The following is a 19,545-nucleotide window of genomic DNA, read 5'->3' as shown; positions in this document are numbered from 1 at the left end:
AGAGAGGAGGACAGCCCTGCGGACAGAGCCCGGTGAGAACCGGGCACAGCCTGCGAAGTCTGTACACCCAGGGGCTCCACAGACATGACAATCCCCTTAAAGGAGGAAGGCAAGCACTGCCTTGCCTGTTAGTTAACTTGTCGCTCTCCGGTCAGGCTCTAATTCTAACCCAAAGCTTAACAAAGCAATGCCTGTCCGCAGATAACTAACGACTGTCCGGGTCACTGGGCTCAGGCTGCAGATCACGTCATTCAAGATCGGCTCCCTCCCTACACTTCCTTTCATATTGAAAAACCCGATTTTTTTCCTCCTTTTTTGGTTTTTCGAGACAGGGTTTCTCTGCGTAGCTTTGTGCCTGTCCTGGAACTCACTCTGTAGACCAGGCTGGCCTCTAACTCAGAGATCCTCCTGCCTCTGCCTCCCGAGTGCTGGGATTAAAGGTGTGCACCACCACCACCCGGCCGAAAAACCCTGTTTTGTTAAAACAAAACCAAGATGCTGCAAGCTGCTTCTTCCCCCTACCCCCCCCCCCCCCCAGGGCATAAGCTGTGCCTCAGTCCTCCGGGTTTCTGAGGATCCTGTAGCCAATGCTGCCCTGCTTAAGCTTTCCCGGCTGCTAAGTATTTTCCTCTTTGATCAGTCTCTTAGCCCATCTCTCAGTGGGCTTGGGAAATGAACTACAAGGGAAAAGTGAAACTGAGCAGACCTCAGAGTCCACTGCTCGCACTAAGCCTGATTCCAGACCTCCTGCCTTTTTTCATCAGGAAAAAAAAAAAAGTAGAATCAGAAGACTATCCCTTCTCTCTGCATCTAAAGTCCTAGGGTAATCCAGCTCCCTTTCCGTAAGTTGCAAGCCATAAGCAATATCAGTTTGTTACTGTTACTTTTCCCATCTGTTCTGTTCTGTTGTCACAGGAAACCTGTAGTCTAACTCCAAGGCTCTGGAGTGTTTAGTCATTTAGCAATCTAAGATTCGGCAGGCAGAGACGAAGGCAGGCACAGATGAAGGTGGGCGGAGCCACATCTCATCCCAGCAGCCCCCGTAACAGTGCGTGGAGAAACCTGCCTCTCACAAAGCCGGTCCTCGCCCAGGCAAGGTATCCTGGAGCCAGTTGAGCCTGAAACCTTACACGAAATGGGAAATGTGATCCCTTCCAACAACTGGGTGCAGACTGTATTGACTCTCAGCCTTGATCTGCAGGTAACAAGGCTGAGGGAACAGGAAACCTGGGCTTTGAAGTGCGTCATTTCCACAACACGTTCTGGGCAGCCTGACACCAGTGCTCTCGGTGGAGAGCTCAGGCATGTAACTGTAGGATATGCAATTTCAGTCCCAAAGCTACTCAAGAGGCCCCATCTGCAGCGCCGGACTCAGGCGTGCGTGCGTGCGTGCGTGCGTGCGTGCGTGCGTGCGTGGCGGGCCTAAACGCACGGGCACACTTCACTCACCGCCTCCATTCTGGGACCGCTCCACCCACGTGAACGTGATGGCCCCTTCCCGGGAGCTCTCACTGAACCTAAGCAGGAACGTCCCTGGCTGCTGGTCCTTGAGTAGGGCCCGTTCTCGCTCCTTGCTGATAAAGCCCATGATGCACCTGGACATTAAAGAGGTCAGGGGAACATTTTGTATTTCACTCATGAATTTAATTTTCATTTCGACTTACAATCTGAGAAACGGCTGCCACTTGAAAACAACATTATTATAAAAATGTATACTTTCAAAATGTTTGCCTGGGACGTAAGCCTCAGCCAGCCTTACACACGGATTTGCTCAAGTAAGCATCAAGATGAACAGGCACTGGTGTGAAGCTCCGTATGGGATGGGCCTTCTGCTGTGACTCTGATTTTAAACACCGTGAATGTCTGCATACGCATCTCACACCTGAGACACAGCCTCAGACGATACGTTTTCATGCACCAGCACCTTTTGTCAACTGAAAACTACTGTTGAGCTACCAGTTGATCCTGGGAACAAATGAGCTAAACACCTTTTCTTTTATTATTGTTATTATTTTTATTATTATTTTAAGACAGCGTCTCACTGTGTAGCTTTGGCTGGCCTATAACTTGCTAGGATCACAGAGATCACCCTGCCTCTGCCTTCAGAGTGCCGAGGTTAAAGGCATGCACCACTACCCCACCTGGTGGGGTTTGCTTCTTTATTAGGGCACTACAGTAAATACTGACAATTCTTGTAGGAATGAATGAATACATCAGTGGCCCTTGGAGGCTTTTGTTTTAATTTAGCTTTTAAAAAACATATACATACATCCTAAGACATATTTTATAAGGGTCCCCTGTGACACAGCCCGGACACCATGTAGGTGTGCATGCCCGTGAGGGAGACAGAAATCCTTCCATCTGATGAAGCCCAGCCCAGACCTTGTCGACGTCCGTCCGCCCGCCACTCAGTGGCCCTTACCCGTCATTCCACAGGCACAGCAGGTGCTTCTTAATGAGCTCTAGGATGGTGTCGATCCAAGGCCAGAAGGAAAAGTTTTTATCGTTGATATTTTCCTGCAAGTGCAGAAACGCACATTTGGTTAACCAAAGCAGTGGCTTGCCCTGCCCCTTCCACAGAGGCCCCGCCCAGGCATGAGTGGCAGGCGTCCCTGAGTGAGGGATGCCCGGGTCCCTAGCCTCTCCCTTTCCTCTCCCTACTGCAGCACCCCAGCGGAACTGGAAAACAAGAGCTGCCCTCACACTAGCGGAGGCCAGCGAGGGCTGCTCAGCTCCCGCTGGTGGCCCCTGTGTCAACATCCTGTGCCAGTGCCCTCGGTCTGAGCGCGTCTGCACAAGTCACCACACACATTTCACATGGCCTCAGGCAAAACCCTGCTGGCTAAGAGGTGCTGTGAGACTGTTATCGCCCAGGCAGGTGCTTCCTGCCGGGCTTGGCTTGGAGACGACCTCCTGAACTGAAGGAAAGTAAACAGCTTGCTCTAGGGGTGTGAGGGGGAGCAGATAAACATTCCAGAATAAGCAAACAGTGAACTACCACGAGGGGAAATGGGAAAGCCTCCCCAGAGTGGAAAGAACGCAGGATCACGGCTGTAAAGACCACACAGCCACCCACCTTACAGAACCTTGTCCACGGAATAAGACCGTCAGGGCCAGGGTTAGGACCTAAGGAGGGAAAAAAAAATCATCTTTATCCTGGACTGTAATTGATCTGACGCTCTAGTTAGAGCGGCAGTTTTGGAGACAGAACTTACTGCAAAGGGTGACTACATCATGGTTGACGCTCTGGTACGTTAACTGGAAATGGATCAGCAGTCACAGACTGAGTGGATACCATAAAGTAGTCTAAAACCTATGAATGGTCCTTTTGTTTCACTTACTTCGTTATTTTGTAAGACGGGGGTCTCCCTATGTAGCCCAGCCCGGCCTCACACTCATCGCCCCCTCCCTGGCCCCTGCCTCCAGCAGCGCTGAGGTTACAGATGTGCACCACCCTGCCTGTTGGCTGCCCGGATTCTAACCGCATGAAGGAATGGTGGGGATTACTGGGCATCTGATTATGAAAGCGTGCAGAGAAAGCTGAGGCATTAGAAAGCCCTGCCATCTGCTACCTCTTAGCTCCTCTCCTCGGAGAGAGGACCGATCTCTAAATCTCGCTACATGACCCTGCCTTCCAAGCTGATCTCACTCTGGCATGATCTGTCCGCCCCCCCAACCCCCACCCCGCCCTAACTCACAAGGCTTTCTGGAGAAGCCCTCCTTCCCACCCCCATCCAGCATCATTTCCTGTTGCTCCCATAACTGCCTACATGAAGTCTCCCCTACCAGAAGCCCTGTAGATTAATTGAAGAGTTTGAAGTAAGTCCGAGATCACCCCCCAGTGACCAGCTGAACTGGTACTCGATTCTATCTACAAGCTTGCTTTAGACTTTGGTTCTTTCCCTCCACCTTCTCACAAACTGGACAGTGACTCAGACTGATGCAAACTATAATCATGATGAGCCGTAGAAATTAAACCAGCACACGGTCTGAGCTATGGTAAGTCCACTGCCTTCGTTTAAGAAAACCACAGATAAGCAACAAGCAGGAAAAAAAAATCCTTTCATCCCATCAAATGCAGACACCAGAACGAGATCTTAGACCTCTGTTAATGTGCACATTTGAGAGAAGGCACTGCTGAGGGCCACCCGGTTGAGAAGGGCCACTTCCGCTGTGTCTACGCCACCCTGCTACACAGACAGCAAATCCAGACAACAGTGCTGATGGAATTTTAAAGACATGGTTCAGATACTCCCGTTTACTGGAAGATCTGTCAATGATGACTGAGTCTTTTCTTCATCAGTCACTCCGAGAGAATTAGCCACCACGGTCCAGACTCTCCCTGATCAACAAAACTGCCCCCCCAACACAAGAGTCCGGGGCTTTTAAGCCTAGAACTTGATTCTGCATCAGGGACTTTCCTCATTTACTCCCTAAGGACAAGTCCGATCTCATTTGTCCATCAATAACTTATTTCAGGCTCATGTAACATATTTTCATAATCTAAAAGCTTCCCCTTAAGATGCCATCTCGGAAACGTTAAGGGAGAGGCGGGATTCACTTTTCCTTTTCCAGGACTTAATTTTGTTTTCAAAGCATTAATCTCACTCGGCTGTAATTAAAAAGCCACCCGATTTTTAACATTCTCCTACCTTTGAGAAACAGAGAATAAAGAGAGATGGGAAGAGAGAGCTGACGGGAGCCGCGGGTCCACCTTACCCAGAAGTTTCTCTCCCAGCATGCTCAGCTGGTCTGCGTTGAGACCTCGTTTGGTGACTGACGAAAACTGCCAGCTCAGCACCTCTGAGAGCTGGGACCAGCGTGCACACGGCGGGTTCAGGAAGAAGGAGAGATTCTAGAAAGAAACGACCAGAGGCTGGGGTTACTTAGGAGCCACTGGCCACAGGCATTGCAGGCGCAGGCTGCCCCAGAGCTCAGTGCCAGCTTCTGTGACACACAGGCTGTCAGGCTGGGGATGAGAAGTCCCAGAATTAGAATGTCAGCATCTGTTTACTCACTAACATTTACTTATCGCCCCAAAATCAACACTTGAGGCAACTTTGTGGTCGCATATTGGCGTTCCCAAGTGAGACGGAACGAAACAATACTCTGGCTTTTTATGGCCGCTCACAATTGTTTTGGCCTCTCTGGTTTTTTAATTTTTGTGACTTTTGTTGGTGGCTTCATTGTTTAAAATCGTGCCAAGCACTGCGCTGATGTAGTACGAAGTGCCTACGCACAAGGAAGCCAGGCGTCCATTACGGAGAGAATGCTTCAGGCAGGCATGGCTTACAGAGTCAGTGGTGACAAGTCGTCAACACATTCAGATAAAGTGCCTTTAAAAAGAAAGACACTTAAGTTATGTATCAACGGGCTGACAGAAATGCCGTGACTAGGGGCCGACAGCCCCTGAACTCTGTATTTAACAAGAGTTCCTGGCTACTTTAGAGCACACACGTATTTCACCGAATGAGAATCAAGTAGCCAACCGGCAGTCCATTCATGCTCCCAACCAGCAAACGGCACGTTCACTTATCGAGAGCATACATCTTAAAACAAACACCACCACCTAGAGACTCGCTCCACAACCAGAGAGAGAAAATCATGGACTGCCTGGGTTCATCTACAGGGCAGGGAAATCACCAGCCTGCCCAGGTCTGACTACTCCCCAGTCACTGAAGGTCCTCAGTGGTGCCGCGGGGTCCCGGGAGCAGCGGGCAGCTCCAGTCTTGGGTAACCACCCTACTGACTAACGCGAACGTGTTTTCCATACCCTGGGTTCTGTCACCAGCATGTTGTACCACAGGATGGAGGCCCAACCACTGGGGAGCTGGCTGACATTGGAGATCACCACGACAGGCAGAGAGGTGGTCTGAAAGAGAACCAAGACCTTGAGATCACTGGAATCACAGTTCTGACGCTCAACAGTGGCTCTCTCCATCAGAACGTTCCTTTTACAAAACTTTAAAGCTAATTCAAGTCTCAAGCTTCCTAAATCATTAATGTCAACCTAGTGTTTGCTGGAAAAGATCACCTTGGGGACGAGAGTTGGCTCAGCAGTGAAGGACCCAGGTTTGGTCCCCACTCCCACATGGTGGCTCTCAACTGTCTGTAACTGGGGTCCCAGGGGATCTGATGCCCTCTTCTGGCCTCTGCAGGCACCAGACATACATGTGGTATACAGACATACATGCAGATAAAAAACATCCACACACATAGACTTTTTTAAATAATAAAAAAAATTAAGGGGATCGTCCATTTTTTATCAATTAGGTAAAGTTAACTCTGAAATAAAAACTGAAACACAGAACTTCACAGAAGCAAAAATAAAGTGCATTCTCCCTTGGGAAGCTGTAACTCTTACCTCGAGGTCAATCACCAAGCCTGGCTGGCACAGCTGGGTTTCAAAGCTAAGAGAGTGAAGTTCTTCAGTGACAATGAGAGGTCCCTTGGGGAAGGAAAAGAAAGCAGCTTGATCACTGATCCTCTCAAAACCCAAACAGCTCGCAGAGATTCTAAAGCCCACTGCAGTCCAGCAGACTTCAGGGTGCAATAATCCACCCCAGATTTTACTGTTCCAAGCTCTTTGGTGTTCCCTCAGAGGTGTGTGTAATTTGGCAAATCTATTTAGAGAAGGAGACACCAATGGGAAACGGCCACTCCGGGTGGTTTATCCTCTTGACCGCCAGGCGCTGGGGGTGAAGGCAGAGAGCGCATGTCTCACACGTGACAGCCTCTACTGAGAGGACCACCTACCCACGGAAGCTTGGCGGTCATAAGTGCATTGGTTTGGTAGAAAGGTATCCTTTTCACAGGGCGGTGGTGGCCCACGCCTTTAATGCCAGCACTCGGGAGGCCGAGGCAGGTGGATCTCTGTGAGTTCCAGGCCAGCCTGGTCTACAGAGCGAGATCCAGGACAGCCAGGGCTACACAGAAAAACCCTGTCTCGGAAAAAAAAAAAGAAAAAGAAAAAAAGATAGGGTTCGTGTCCAACGCGCCTTCATCCACATCTCTTCCGTAAGCATCACACCATGGTGTTGGAATTACAGAGGTGGCTGCTAGACCTGGGAGGCCACAAAGACAGCTAAGGAGCAAAACTCCTTCCAGTCTATGCCGCACAGACCAGCCTTTGTCTCATTGCTCCAGTGACCTCTACTGGTCATGACGTGGAATGACAGCAAACGGTGTCTGCACCGAGGACAACTTCAAACCAGACCAGAGGCAGACACTGTGCCCTCTATCCACTTCTCATTCCCCTTCCCCACCCCTCCCCTCCCCTGCCCTGCCCTCCCCTCCCCTCCCTTTCTTTTCTTTCTTTCGAGACAGGGTTTCTCTGTGTAACAACCCCGACTGTCCTGGAACTCACTCTGTAGACCAGGCTGGCCTCGAACTCACAGAGATCTGCCTGTCCCTGCCTCCCGAGCGCTGGGATTAAGGGCGCACGCCGCCACTGCCCAGCCATCTTTCATTTTTCAATCACCACAGACGTGACTTCTAAGGCTCAGGCTGTAAAAAGGGATCTGTGACAAGGCAAGGCTACTGTGTAGGAGACTCAGTGGCCGGGGACCCTCCGCAACACTAGGTCTTCAGTATCAGCCACCGTGCTGGCTAATTACGTCAACCCGACACAAGCTGTAGCCATCTGAGAGGAGGGATCCTCAACTGAGGAGACACCTCCATAAGATCTGGTTGTAGGGCATTTTCTTAATTAATGACTGGTAGGGGGGAGCGCCCAGCCCATGGTGGGTGGTCCTGGGATCTACAAGAAAGCAGGCTGAGCAAGCCATGATGAGCAAGCCAGTAAGCAGCTCCCCTCCATGGCCTCTGCATCAGCTCCTGCCTCCAGGTTCCTGCCCTGTTTGAGTTCCTGCCTTGGCTTCCCTCAGTGGTGAGCAGTGATGTGGAAGTGTAAGCAGAATAGACCCTTTCCGCCCCAACTTGCTTTTTGTTCATGGTGTTTTGTCATGTATGAAACATCGTGTGCTTCATCATAGTTAGTAAACATAACCAAGACAGGCATCCTGAGTCTCCCACTCCAGCTTTTCTGTGTATTTTAGTTAAATCATGCTGACTTCTGGGTCTCCCTTTCCTCACCCAGGTAGGAACAATAACAAAGCCCACCATCCCCAGCCAGCTGGCTGTCTTTGTGGGTCCAACGAGACTGTGGGTTAAACCGCCTTCCATCCAAAAAGTACACAGGCAGAGCATTTTCACCATCCCCAGACACCCTAGACACGCTCTTCCCTGTCATGTCTGAGGACCCCCGTGATGTGTCCTCTCCACACACACACGAGTCTGGTTAGGACCCACTCACAGCCCGGAGATGCTCACCTCATTGGTTCTGTTGCCAGCATTTTTCTGTTCTTTCAGTTGCTAGAAAAGAAGAAAACGAACGGCAAGTTAATCGTCACGGTCAATATCCTTATCGGCAAATCAGTCCCTAGTCAGAACTAGAAAGAAAGACGTGACAATCTCCGCAGAACTAGAGGGAAGCGACTCCTCCAGCAGCCTGGTGGGATGTGGGCATGCTGACGCTGACGGAGATGACGCCCAGAGCCAAGGCTCTGCTGTGTGCAACGGCACATCAAACACCACGGCCCAGGCTCACGAGCGACTTCCTGTCTGCCTCGGTGGGCTGGGCTCGGCACTCCAGGCCAACTTAGTCTCCCAGTTCACACTTTAATCCTGGAGGTTTAAAGGGCTGTTCTGGACACTCTCCCACACCCAAGCTGGACAGAGGGCCTTGCCTCACGTGTCTCTCCCCAGCTAAGAGGTCTGTGGCTCGCTCACAAGTTGGTACCCGGTGAACATGGTGCATTGACCTCCCTTCAGGCTCAGCCCAGCACTGGGTTCAGGGAGGCAGAGGGAAACACTGCCTTTCTACACATGTGTAGTGGGTAGCCATTGCAGCTTGGGTCTGGAAGTTCCAACCCCCCCCCCCTTGCAACAACGGTAATCAGGCTGCTTCAAAGGCCGGAGAGGTGGAGACAGAGCATGGGAACGGTTTCCTTGGGAACACTGCAGGAATCATAGCGACTGCTCAGAGAAAGAGATGGCGGGTGCTTATAGAATCAATGTGTGTGCCAGTTTATGAAGAACTTTATGAGATCAGTATAGCCCCAAGAGTCCAAAAACACAGCGAGGAGAAACAGGATCTGGAGAAGGACCAGGATGCCATGGCAGGGCAAGTCTAGGGGACCACTACACCATGAGGGTTCCAAGGGACCGGAGGCAGCTTTGAGACAACAAAGCGCTCTCTCTGCCTACCAGGTGTCGGAACTCCGCTGCCAAACTTCCGTTGGTGGACTCTTCCATGTTCATCACTTTCGTGTGCGTGCCCAAAATGTTGAACTTCCGGAATCTGTACAGTGCAAGACATAAATCCTTAAAATGTTCGAACTACAAGACCAACAAGACAGCAGAGTGCAAGGAAGACGTCTCACCTACCCTTTCACTGTGTTCTTCTCGTTCACGTCTCTGTGAAAAAACAAAAACATGCAAATTTGAAGTAAGTTTTCATAGATGCACATGTTGACACAGATGTATAAATAAAAGAAAAAAGGTAATGATCAGACCGCAGGCGGCACTGTAGCTACCTCCTGGCCCACTTCCCTCTTAGTTTACTCAGGAAGTATGTCTTCTTCCTCCACCGCGGGAAAGGAAAGGAAAAGGAGGACGAGACGAAAGGAAGCCAAGAGGACAAACTATGAGCAGGGTGGAACCAGAAGACAGAGACAGGAGGACCACGGGGGTCCAGGCCGGCCTGTGCCGGAGAGCACAGTCGGTCTCGAAAGAACACGAAATAACAACGTAATCGATATTCTGCGCCTGCGGTCCACCTGCCCTTTGGTTCATTCATTTCCTCCCCACTCACATCAGTGAGGCCAAGGGACACCGAATGACCAAATGATCGCAGGCAAGGAAGCCGGTCTGCCCTGCATCTCTCTCTCACACAGCCTGCTGCCAACCCTAAACCGCAGCACACTGAGGGGGTGAACTGTTCACGGGTGTGAAGCACTCGGTAAACGACCATGCTGCGTGTGCACCCTCTGCGCAGGCGCTAGCCAGCCAGACAGCAGCACTCTGCTGCCTCAGAAACAGAGTCTGCACCTTATCCTCTACTGTTTGGAGTGATCCCGAGAAAATACCAAGAAACTCAACCACCTGGCGAGTCGGACAGTTTTAGTTTGAAGCCTGAGGTTAAATGTTTCCCCTTTCTCTCTCCATGCTGGTGACTAAGCCCAGGGCGAGGCAGTCTCCTAAAACCCGAAGTCAAAACCGTGGGAGATTTCCACACAAATATAAACCCAGTCATTCTTGTCTCGCTGCGCTTTGCTACAGAGACCATGTACTGAAGGCTCGGTCCCCATTGATGCTGAGCGCTGGGTCCTGAGGAGAGGGTTAGGTCACCAGGCCCCAGAAGACTAGTGCTTGCACTGTAGGACAGGTTTGTAAGGACAAATGGCTTTCTCAGCTTGCTCTTGCTTCTTTTAGGTGATTGCCGTGGGCAATTCTGCCATGTGATGCCATGCACAGGCCCGTCAGGTCCCTGCCACCAGATCTGGGGTCTCCTAGCCTCCAGAAACGTGAGATAAATAAACCTCACTTCTTTAAAAATACCCAGTTCAAGTATTTTGTCACAGCAACACAAAAATGAGCTAAGACAATCATGTTCCCATCAAACAGCATAGAGCAGAAATATATGTATGTACAGCTCACTCACAAAAGTTCACCCTTCTTTCTCTCTCAACTAGAAGGTCAGTGTTTTTAGAAATAAAAATTTCCACAAAAGGAACCTATTTCCTCCCCTGTGTAGAAAACACTTTGTGGTACAAAGCCACCGTGGGAAGTCTCAGAAGAAAAAGCAGAACTGGAATAAACAGGAGAGACAAGGGACACACAAGGAAGAGGAATTGAGCTACAACTGAGTGTGTGATGAGCTTCGGGAAGTAACCCAGCGCCTCAGGGGCCTGGACTGGCTTCTAAAACGCAAGGGAAGGCAGTGGAACTGGGCACATTCCAAGAGAACCTCCACGGGTCTTGCCTGCTTGCCATCATGTAGAAAGCCCAGGTCCATGAAGATGAACCCAGTAATTCCACTGAGACCCACATAGGAAGGAGGCCCATACCGAGACCCCAGACAGCTAAGGAGGCCATGCAGGGACAGCCAGTCCCAATGGAGCTATACCCAAGGACTACCTACAACTCACAGAATGTGAGTGCTGTGGGATGTTCTGTATGTCCTGTGGGAGCCCTTCTTGGGTTCCTCATGGCTTTACCCAGCAGGTCTGCATAGAGGATGATTAGGACCACAGGCCTGAGTGCAGGTGTCTGAGATGGTCTGCACTTGGCTGTGCTGGGGGATGGTCTGTACGGCAAATGTGTTGCTCTGATTGGTCAATAAATAAAACACTGATTGGTCCGTGGCTAGGCAGGAAGTATAGGCGGGACTAACAGAGAGGAGAAAAGAGAGAACAGGAAGGCAGAAGGAGTCACTGCCGGCTGCCACCATGACAAGCCGTATGTGAAGATGCCGGTAAGCCACAAGCCACGTGACAAGGTATAGATTTGTGGAAATGGATTAATTTAAGCTATAAGAACAGTTGGCAAGAAGCCTGCCACGGCCATACAGTTTGTAAGCAATATAAGTCTCTGTGTTTACTTGGTTGGATCTGAGCGGCTGTGGGACTGGCGGGTGACAAAGATTTGTCCTGACTGTGGGCAAGGCAGGAAAACTCTAGCTACATGTGAGCAATAATAAGCTTTGAGGTTTCAAGCCACTGAATTTTGGGGACGCTTTGCTACACAGCAAAAACTAACGACATGCAGAAAAACAAAGGATGACCACAGGGAAGGCACAGACAGAGAGAGCAACGAAGAACACTTTTAACGGGGTGGGAAGAAACAAAAAGCCGAGGAAGCGGATCTGAATCATCACACGTCATTTTGAACCGAGCTAAACTAGCACATAACACAAGCCAACAAAAGCAGTAGGTGTCTGGGGCGGGGAGAATGTTCCTTCACCGTAAGGGGTGAGGCTAGGTCAGTGCTCATGGAGATGTAGCCTGAGGGCAAACAGGATGAGGCTCCTTCATCTGGACTGCCATAAAAGATCCTGTCCATGACTGGGCTCCCACCACTGCCCAGAGGAGACACAAGGGAACGCCACCTCACCCCACCCCCAGATGTCTCTCATGTCACTCCAGAAACAACCTCCCCACGGGCTGCCGACCGGCCTGGACATTCGGGTGTGTGCGGGACTAAGGGCCTCTTCTCTGGTGAGAAGTGCCAAGTCCTACTGCGTTAGGCCTAATGCCGGCCATCTCCTCTCCTCTGTTCTTTAGTCTAGTCTAGAAAGCTCCCGGCCCTCAGAAGAGGAGCTGGTGATGTCACTCTGCTAGAGTGGCCTGTGATGGCCCTGGGGTAGCTCACAGGAGCCTCTCCTCACGGGCCAGTCTCAGGGCCTGCAGTCCAGCCCTGGGTCCTGGGAAGAATGTCCAGTCTGTTTATTTGACGGGGAAGTTAACAAAACCAGCATTTTAAATAGCATCTTAGATGAGACGAAAGAAATCTTACTTATCAAATGAGACTTTCACTTTCAAATTATAATTCAGCTCTTGCAATTTCACCAACAGTCTGGAAAGAAAAATAACAGTCATTACCTTAAAAACAAAACTGCCGACTAAACTTTATTATTATGCGAATCCCCCAGCTGTAAACATGTATGTAACCCACTCTCCTCACTTCTGGATTTGGCGATTACAACGAACTGACGTGTTTGTACGGCCATTTGGCTTTTCTCCTTGTGGGCCTCTGTAGGGTCAATTCCTAGCTGACGATGCTGGGACAAAATTCGAACACTAAACTCCAAGGGAACGCAGCACCGACTTGACACTCTGACCAAAAGTTAGTGAAAGCAACGCTTTCGTAGAGAACCCCGCCAACACAGTTCCAACCAAAATCCCCACTTCTGACCAGTACTGTACGGGCAAAAGCTGGGTATCACTCTTCACAAAAGTTGTATTTAATTTCCTGTGCTATTGGACAAAATATAAAGCTCCAAGACATTAAATTACAGCTACTACCCCTAGTCAGAAAAACGCAGGATGGCACCTCAACACTGGTGGTGTAGAAAGAGACCAGGATGACCTGTGCCCCTGCTCTGATAGCCAGAGACCACGGTGGGGACAGACATGGGTTGTTTACCGCAGTTGTCCACAGATATTTAGATCACAGACCACTGGTACAGCCTGGTGAGAGATAGGAATTCACTCACAGAAAAATGCGGATGCCATAATCTACTATTCCAGTGTCTATGTGGGATTCACAAAGCTCCACTACAAGCCTATGCTCATCAGGGGCAGGCTGCTGGGAACTTACTGGCTGTGATACACATTTCTGATATTCTGAGTTCCTCTTACTCTGAAAATGTACTATTTTACAATTAGAAAAAAAAAAAACAAAACGGGCACATGTGTATATTTGGGTCTATACTAGTTATAGTTCTAATTTGAGCTAATCCTTGGCTATTCATAGGAAGAATTCGTATTAAAATGCCTATTAGAAAACTGTTCTCTCTAGAGCACTCCACAGAGCCGTTTTACAGAAGGAAACTTAAGGGCTGGATGTGGTGGTACACACCTGTTACCCCAGCACTTGGAAAGCTGAGGCGCGAGTATCGTAAGTCTGAAGGAAGTCAGGGTGAATAAAAGGGGGTGGGGAATTAAAGACACAAGTTCCAGGACAGGCAGCGTATGGAACTTCATTACCTCAACTTCACAGTGAACTGCACCCCAGTCTTCAAAACCAGCGGCCTCTGGGGATGAGTCGGCATACATGGCTGTCGTTCCACCACGAATGAGCTGTCAACGTCCAGGAAAGCATAGATAAATTAGCATTTCCATCAAAGCTGAAGCCGTAAAAAAATAAATGAATGATTTTTTTTTCCCAAAGAGGAGGTAGGTGGGAAAACTGAAGGACTGAAAACACTGGAGAGAGCCGACAAACTGGGTAAGAAAAACAGAGTCTGCCCTAAGTGTGGAGTGGCCTCCAGGTCACTGCGGGAAGGGGCCCTGAAGGTGTAGCCTGAGGCAACCATGTGGCTAGCAGGTAATGAGGGACCAGACCAGAAGCCTGCTGTGGGTGTGAAGGGCTGGGTTGGGAGGCTGAGTCAGGAGAGCAGAAGACTGGATACGAGAGCCTGGCAGGCGATGAGGCCGCAGCACAGGGAAAAGGGGAGAGGCATTCTGAGGTCAGACTTGCAGAGGCAAACACAGACTGGCTGAGGAGCGGAAGGAATGAAAATCACTACTCTTTCCCTAGGAAGCCAAAGGAAGGAAGAGGCATCCATTGGCAGGATCCAGCCTTCAGGCGGAACCGAGTGCCATTAAAACCCTGCAGAGCCCACCCCAGCCTTCCAGACTGTCTGAACGGCCACGGGTGTTCTCCTGGACAAAGCCAGTCCTCCTGGGCTCACCTCTGAATGAGCTGCTGGAAGAGGACGAAGGTGCGGTCTGATAACACCTGCTTGTTTTTCGTAATGGGGTCCTGCTCGTAGTTGAACTTCTGCTCCAACTCCTCCAGCTTTTTAAGCTGCTGGCGAACCTGCTGCAGACTCTCTGCGACAATGGTGAACCTGGGAAGGGACACGACGTGAGTCTCAGTGAGCCAGTCCCAAAGCAGCCCGGCTTAGGGAGAGTCGCGGAATCGACGCGTGGTGTGGTGTTAGACCGCACACTCGGAGAGGCCGGGAGATGGGGGCCCGTGGTAGCGTCAGGCTCACTTACTTGTAGAGAAAAAAAAATTAGCACTGGAGAATTACAACACGGTCAAAGGCCTCTCTCTGCGCAGTTCTGAAAGCCACTGTCCTGGATGTTTGTGTCAACCTGACACAGGCTACTGTTTTTCTGGGAAAAGGAACCTCAGTGGAGAAAGAGCCTCCGTCAGACTGCCCTGGGCAAGCCTGGAGGTATTTTCTCAATTAGTGACTGACTGAGAGGGCCCAGCCCACTGTGGGTGGTGCCAACCCTGGGCTGGTTATCCTGGGGTGAATAGGAAGCAGGCTGAGCGAGCCAAGGGGAGCAATCCAGGGACAGCACCCTTCTCTGGGCTCGTCTTCAGTTCCTGCCTCCAGGTGCCTGCTTTGGGTTCCTGCCCTGACTTCCCTCCGTGAAGGAGTGTGACCTGAGAGTTGTGAGCTGAAATAAACCCTTTCCTCCCCAAGTTGCTTTTAGTCATTTTTTTTTTTTTAATCACAGCAACAGAAACCCTGGTGAAGACCGCTACACAAAGCAGGTGTACCAGGGCGGGGCTCCGGGTGACCTCTGACCTCAGAGTATCTAGGATTTCAAAAGGGCAGGACAGGGAGGACAGAGAGGCACCAGCAAAGCCGAGGCCTTCAGGTGGCACTGCCTGAAAAAAGGGCTGACACCACAAGGCGTCCTAGAGACACTGTGAGGGGCTGGGGTCGGGGCAGCCTAGAAGAGGAAGGAGAGGAAAGACAGGAGACGCGGCCCAGGTCCCACCCCACAAACCTGCCCAAGGAGGAAGCCAGTGCCCGCTGCCCGAGGCGTCACGGCTTCTGAGGCGGGCACGTGGGGGCGCTACGCTACTCAGAGAGCCAGGGCAGAGCATCTTTGAAAACACACCTTCTCCTGGCTGAAAACACCTACTTCTCCTGGTGGCTTTACAGCTCGGAGCATTACCAGGGGGCTCCTTGGCATAACACGAGAAGGTAAGAGGGTGTCTGGGAAAATCTGCCCAGTGTCTCCCCGAAGATCCCTTCAAATGGTGACTCGCAGAGAAAATGGCAATCTACATACTGAGAGTCAGTGCTACTGAAAGAGAATCTATGACCTGTGGCAACCACCACGGTCTCCAGACAGCCCCGGGCTGACCAGCTGAGGGCCTAGGGAGGCAGTACCCTGAAGGTGCAAGGGTCAAACAGGATTGGGAACTCTTTTCTACCAATGAGCCATTTAGGACACACAGACAATTTACAGAATAAAGACAAATGGCTGCATGTTAATTTTAACTTAAAAACTTAAGAAAATAATCCCTCTAGACCTCTGGCCCTGGCTGCCTGATGTCCATCGTTAGACCTTCAGCCTTGGATGCCTGGTGGCCATCTTTAGACCTTCAGCCTTGGATGCCTGGTGGTCATCTTTAGACCTCTGGCCCTGGGTGCCTGGTGGTCATCTTTAGACCTCCGGCCCTGGGTGCCTGGTGGTCATCTCTAGACCTCCGGCCCTGGGTGTCTGGAGGTCATCTCTAGACCTCCGGCCCTGGGTGTCTGGAGGTCATCTCTAGACCTCCGGCCCTGGGTGCCTGGAGGTCATCTTTAGACTTCTGGCCCTGGGTGCCTGGAGGTCATCTCTAGACCTCCGGCCCTGGGTGTCTGGAGGTCATCTCTAGACCTCCGGCCCTGGGTGCCTGGAGGTCATCTTTAGACTTCTGGCCCTGGGTGCCTGGAGATCATCTTTAGACCTCCGGCCCTGGGTGTCTGGAGGTCATCTTTAGACCTCCGGCCCTGGGTGCCTGGAGGTCATCTCTAGACCTCCGGCCCTGGGTGTCTGGAGGTCATCTTTAGACCTCCGGCCCTGGGTGCCTGGTGGCCATCTTTAGACCTCTGGCCCTGGATGCCTGGTGGCCATCTCAGTCCACCACCCCCATGCTTTCATCCCAGGATCCCTCTGCTCCACCCTCAGCAGTTCTCAAAGGCCTCCCTGGACCTCCCTGGACCTCAGGAACAGGCAGCAGTAAAGTGACTGACGGACTTCTGTTCTGCCCTCCAGCCTGCTGCCAGGGCGACCTTTCTAGACAAAGCCGCAGAGGAAAGGCAGAGCCTGGGTAAGAGAGAAGCCTGCTTTGCTTCAGGTGCCAGCTGAGCGAAGCCGGATCAAGAAAGAGGCTGCGCCCTTCCACGGTCCGCAGTGACCCTCTTGCCGCCGTGCCCCGCCGGCGCCCCCTCTCCGGCCATCCAGCAGGCCATTTTGCATGCCCTCACGTCTGCTCCTCCATCACATGAATCTCTTGCTGGAACAAATCCCTTCCCATTTCCCAAAGGTAGCCTTTCACTCTCACCCAGTGCGAAGCTCTCGAGGGAAAAGCCCCAAACACCAGCCTTCTTTGGGTGTTCAAGTTCCAGAACGGTGTCTGCCAGCCAGCCAGCCTTTCACAGGTTATTTAGTGGATGGATGACTAAATGAATGGCCAGCCCATTTCATTTAAGCCTGGAAAATCCCTTAAGATGTTTTGCTTTTAATAAGTATCGGGTCTCAAGTTGGTAAATGGGGTAGGTAACAACTATGTCATTTGGGTCCCGGTACAGTCAGGTGAGGCATGTCCAAACCAAGCAGAGGTGGATGGACGTGGCAGCAGCCTTTCCCATGTGTTGTGGGGCCAGAGGCTGAACTCTGTCGGAGTCTCCAATGCAGAGCTGACAGGGTCCATTCCACTCCCAGCCTAAGGGTGCTCGTCCTCAGTGTCTGTGGCCCGCGTACCAGAGGCAACACCCCACTCGGGGGAAATCTTACCAGCTCTGCAGCTGATCGAGGCAGGCGTTGGGCGGCCCCCCGATACAGGCGCTCTGCTGCCTCCGTTTCCACTCCACGAGCTCATCGTTAATCAGGATGTTCTGAGTGAGCTCGATGGCGTTCAGCAGCTCTCTGATCTTGTGAATTATCTCCTAAAGGAAGAACCGAGGTGAGACAAACGCGTGTGTGAGTACTGAAAGTTTGTTTGTTTGTTTAAAGCAAAGCACAGATCTCTTCATTCTCGGCTGGAGCTCTATGCAGAGTGGCTATAGATCTCGTTTTTTTCCAGGCCCGGCAGGCAGAGGTACTTGCCAAGCCCAAGCTTGGTTCCTCGGACTCGCGTGGTGGGGGAGAAGAGAGACTACTGCAATGGCCCCCACCCCCGCACCGAACGAAACGTGACTAAGGACTGAAACGCCTTCTCTTCTGAGCAGAAGCAGCCTCTACAAAACGTGACTAAGGACTGAAACGCCTTCTCTTCTGAGCGGAAGCGGCCTCTACCTTCCTCTTGTTGTCCAGCATTAGAAACATCTTGTGGAGCAGCAGCTGCTCCTGTTTCTGGTCGTTCTTCGCCACGCCGTTGGCTTCGCTTTCTGTGGACGAAGGAGAGAAGTACACATGTGTGCTGTGGATGATTGACTGATACACAAAACACTGATTGGCCAGGAGCCAGGCAGGAAGATAGGCGGGACTAGCAGAGAGGAGAACTGAGGGGACAGGAAGGCAGAGAGGAGGAAACACCAGCCCGCCATCCAGGGAGCAGCATGTAATGGCACACAGGTAAAGCCACAGAACACGCGGCGACATAAAGATGAACAGAAATGGGCTGAGTATAAGAGTAAGAGCTAGACAGTGGTAGGCCTGAGCTAATGGCCGAGCAGTTTAAATAATATAAGTGTCTGTGTGTTTATTTTGTAAGTGGGCTACAGGACTGCAGGGGACTTGGCGGGACCCGGAGAGAAAAACTCTTAACCACACATGTGCATGAAGATCGATCCAACTAAAGCCAAGGGTCACACAAACTTAGAGAAACGTGATAAAAATGAGAAGTCTGACTCTTGTTTGATGCTCACTGTAAACTTGACAGACTCCTGAATCACCTGGGGACAGGCTCCCGGCATGCCTGTGAGGGGTTATAGGTTCCGGGGATCGTGGACTGTACCACGGGGAAAGGGGACTTAACTACAGCGTGCATTTGTCTCTCTGCTTCCCGCTTGTAGACGCGAGGCTCCAGGCTGACTGACTCCCCACGTGACGAGCTGTACCTGAACTGTAAGCTAAAACGAGACCCTTCTCCCTTACGCTGCTTCTGTTAGAGTATTTCCTCACAGCAACAGGGAAAGATACTAAGACAGTATTCGCTGAAAAGACGAGAAAAAAATATCCCAAGTACAGAAACAGTTAGGTGCATCCACACTTAAACCAAGAACCAGTTCTCAGCAAACCACGTAACCTGGAAGATTACAAATTTCCACGTCGAACTGGAAATCTGCTGCTTATGTCATGGTCTGAATTTTGCTTGAACGATTATAACCAAGTGCAAAGCGTCACGTAAGTGTGTACAAAGCACGGTCTACAGCCTGGAGGGAGGAGCAGACAGGCCAGAAGGCAGCAGCCGAGGTTCCTTTTCCCGTACGTCTTCTCCCAGCCACACTAGTAACCTCTCCCTATTGACCAGCCGACTACCGGGGCCCTGTGTTCTCTAGACTGGCCCTCTGGTCATTTTAGTTTCTATTAGCATTTAAACAAAAAAGTGGCAACAATGAATCGGGATGTTGCTGTCGCATTTGAGAAACAAATGCATCACCACGGCAGTGTCCACGGGTGTCAGGACACAGAAACCCCATCTGTGCGCCAGTCTATCTTCGCCACAAATGTTTTGTCCTCTTCCCCTGGAAACATCTGACGGTGGCTGAGGACAATTCTGACTGTCACCACTGGGGGGTGGCGTGTCACACACATCTGGTGACTGAACCACAGGCATGGAGACAGGGCTGCAAGTGAAAACATC

The 19,545-nt window shown here is 51.1% G+C and overlaps 1 protein-coding gene across 1 annotated transcript in view; it reads right to left on the bottom strand.

Moving 5' to 3' along the window:
- Positions 1 to 19,545, bottom strand: part of Stat1 (signal transducer and activator of transcription 1) — a 40,485-nt gene that overhangs the window by 7,049 nt on the left and 13,891 nt on the right. The window contains exons 7-20 of the mRNA XM_028886666.2: positions 18,036 to 18,127; positions 17,535 to 17,686; positions 14,477 to 14,635; positions 13,770 to 13,862; positions 12,577 to 12,636; positions 9,448 to 9,477; positions 9,268 to 9,361; positions 8,332 to 8,373; positions 6,365 to 6,448; positions 5,774 to 5,872; positions 4,720 to 4,855; positions 3,077 to 3,126; positions 2,423 to 2,517; positions 1,450 to 1,595 (exon numbers count right to left, since the gene is read on the bottom strand). Coding sequence (XP_028742499.1) covers positions 1,450 to 1,595; positions 2,423 to 2,517; positions 3,077 to 3,126; positions 4,720 to 4,855; positions 5,774 to 5,872; positions 6,365 to 6,448; positions 8,332 to 8,373; positions 9,268 to 9,361; positions 9,448 to 9,477; positions 12,577 to 12,636; positions 13,770 to 13,862; positions 14,477 to 14,635; positions 17,535 to 17,686; positions 18,036 to 18,127 — 1,332 coding nt within the window. The remainder of the gene's footprint in view (positions 1 to 1,449; positions 1,596 to 2,422; positions 2,518 to 3,076; positions 3,127 to 4,719; positions 4,856 to 5,773; positions 5,873 to 6,364; positions 6,449 to 8,331; positions 8,374 to 9,267; positions 9,362 to 9,447; positions 9,478 to 12,576; positions 12,637 to 13,769; positions 13,863 to 14,476; positions 14,636 to 17,534; positions 17,687 to 18,035; positions 18,128 to 19,545) is intronic.

The sequence above is a fragment of the Peromyscus leucopus genome, chromosome 13, assembly GCF_004664715.2.
Source record: "Peromyscus leucopus breed LL Stock chromosome 13, UCI_PerLeu_2.1, whole genome shotgun sequence".
Lineage (NCBI taxonomy): Eukaryota > Metazoa > Chordata > Mammalia > Rodentia > Cricetidae > Peromyscus > Peromyscus leucopus.
This window is presented reverse-complemented; position numbering and strand designations above follow the sequence as displayed.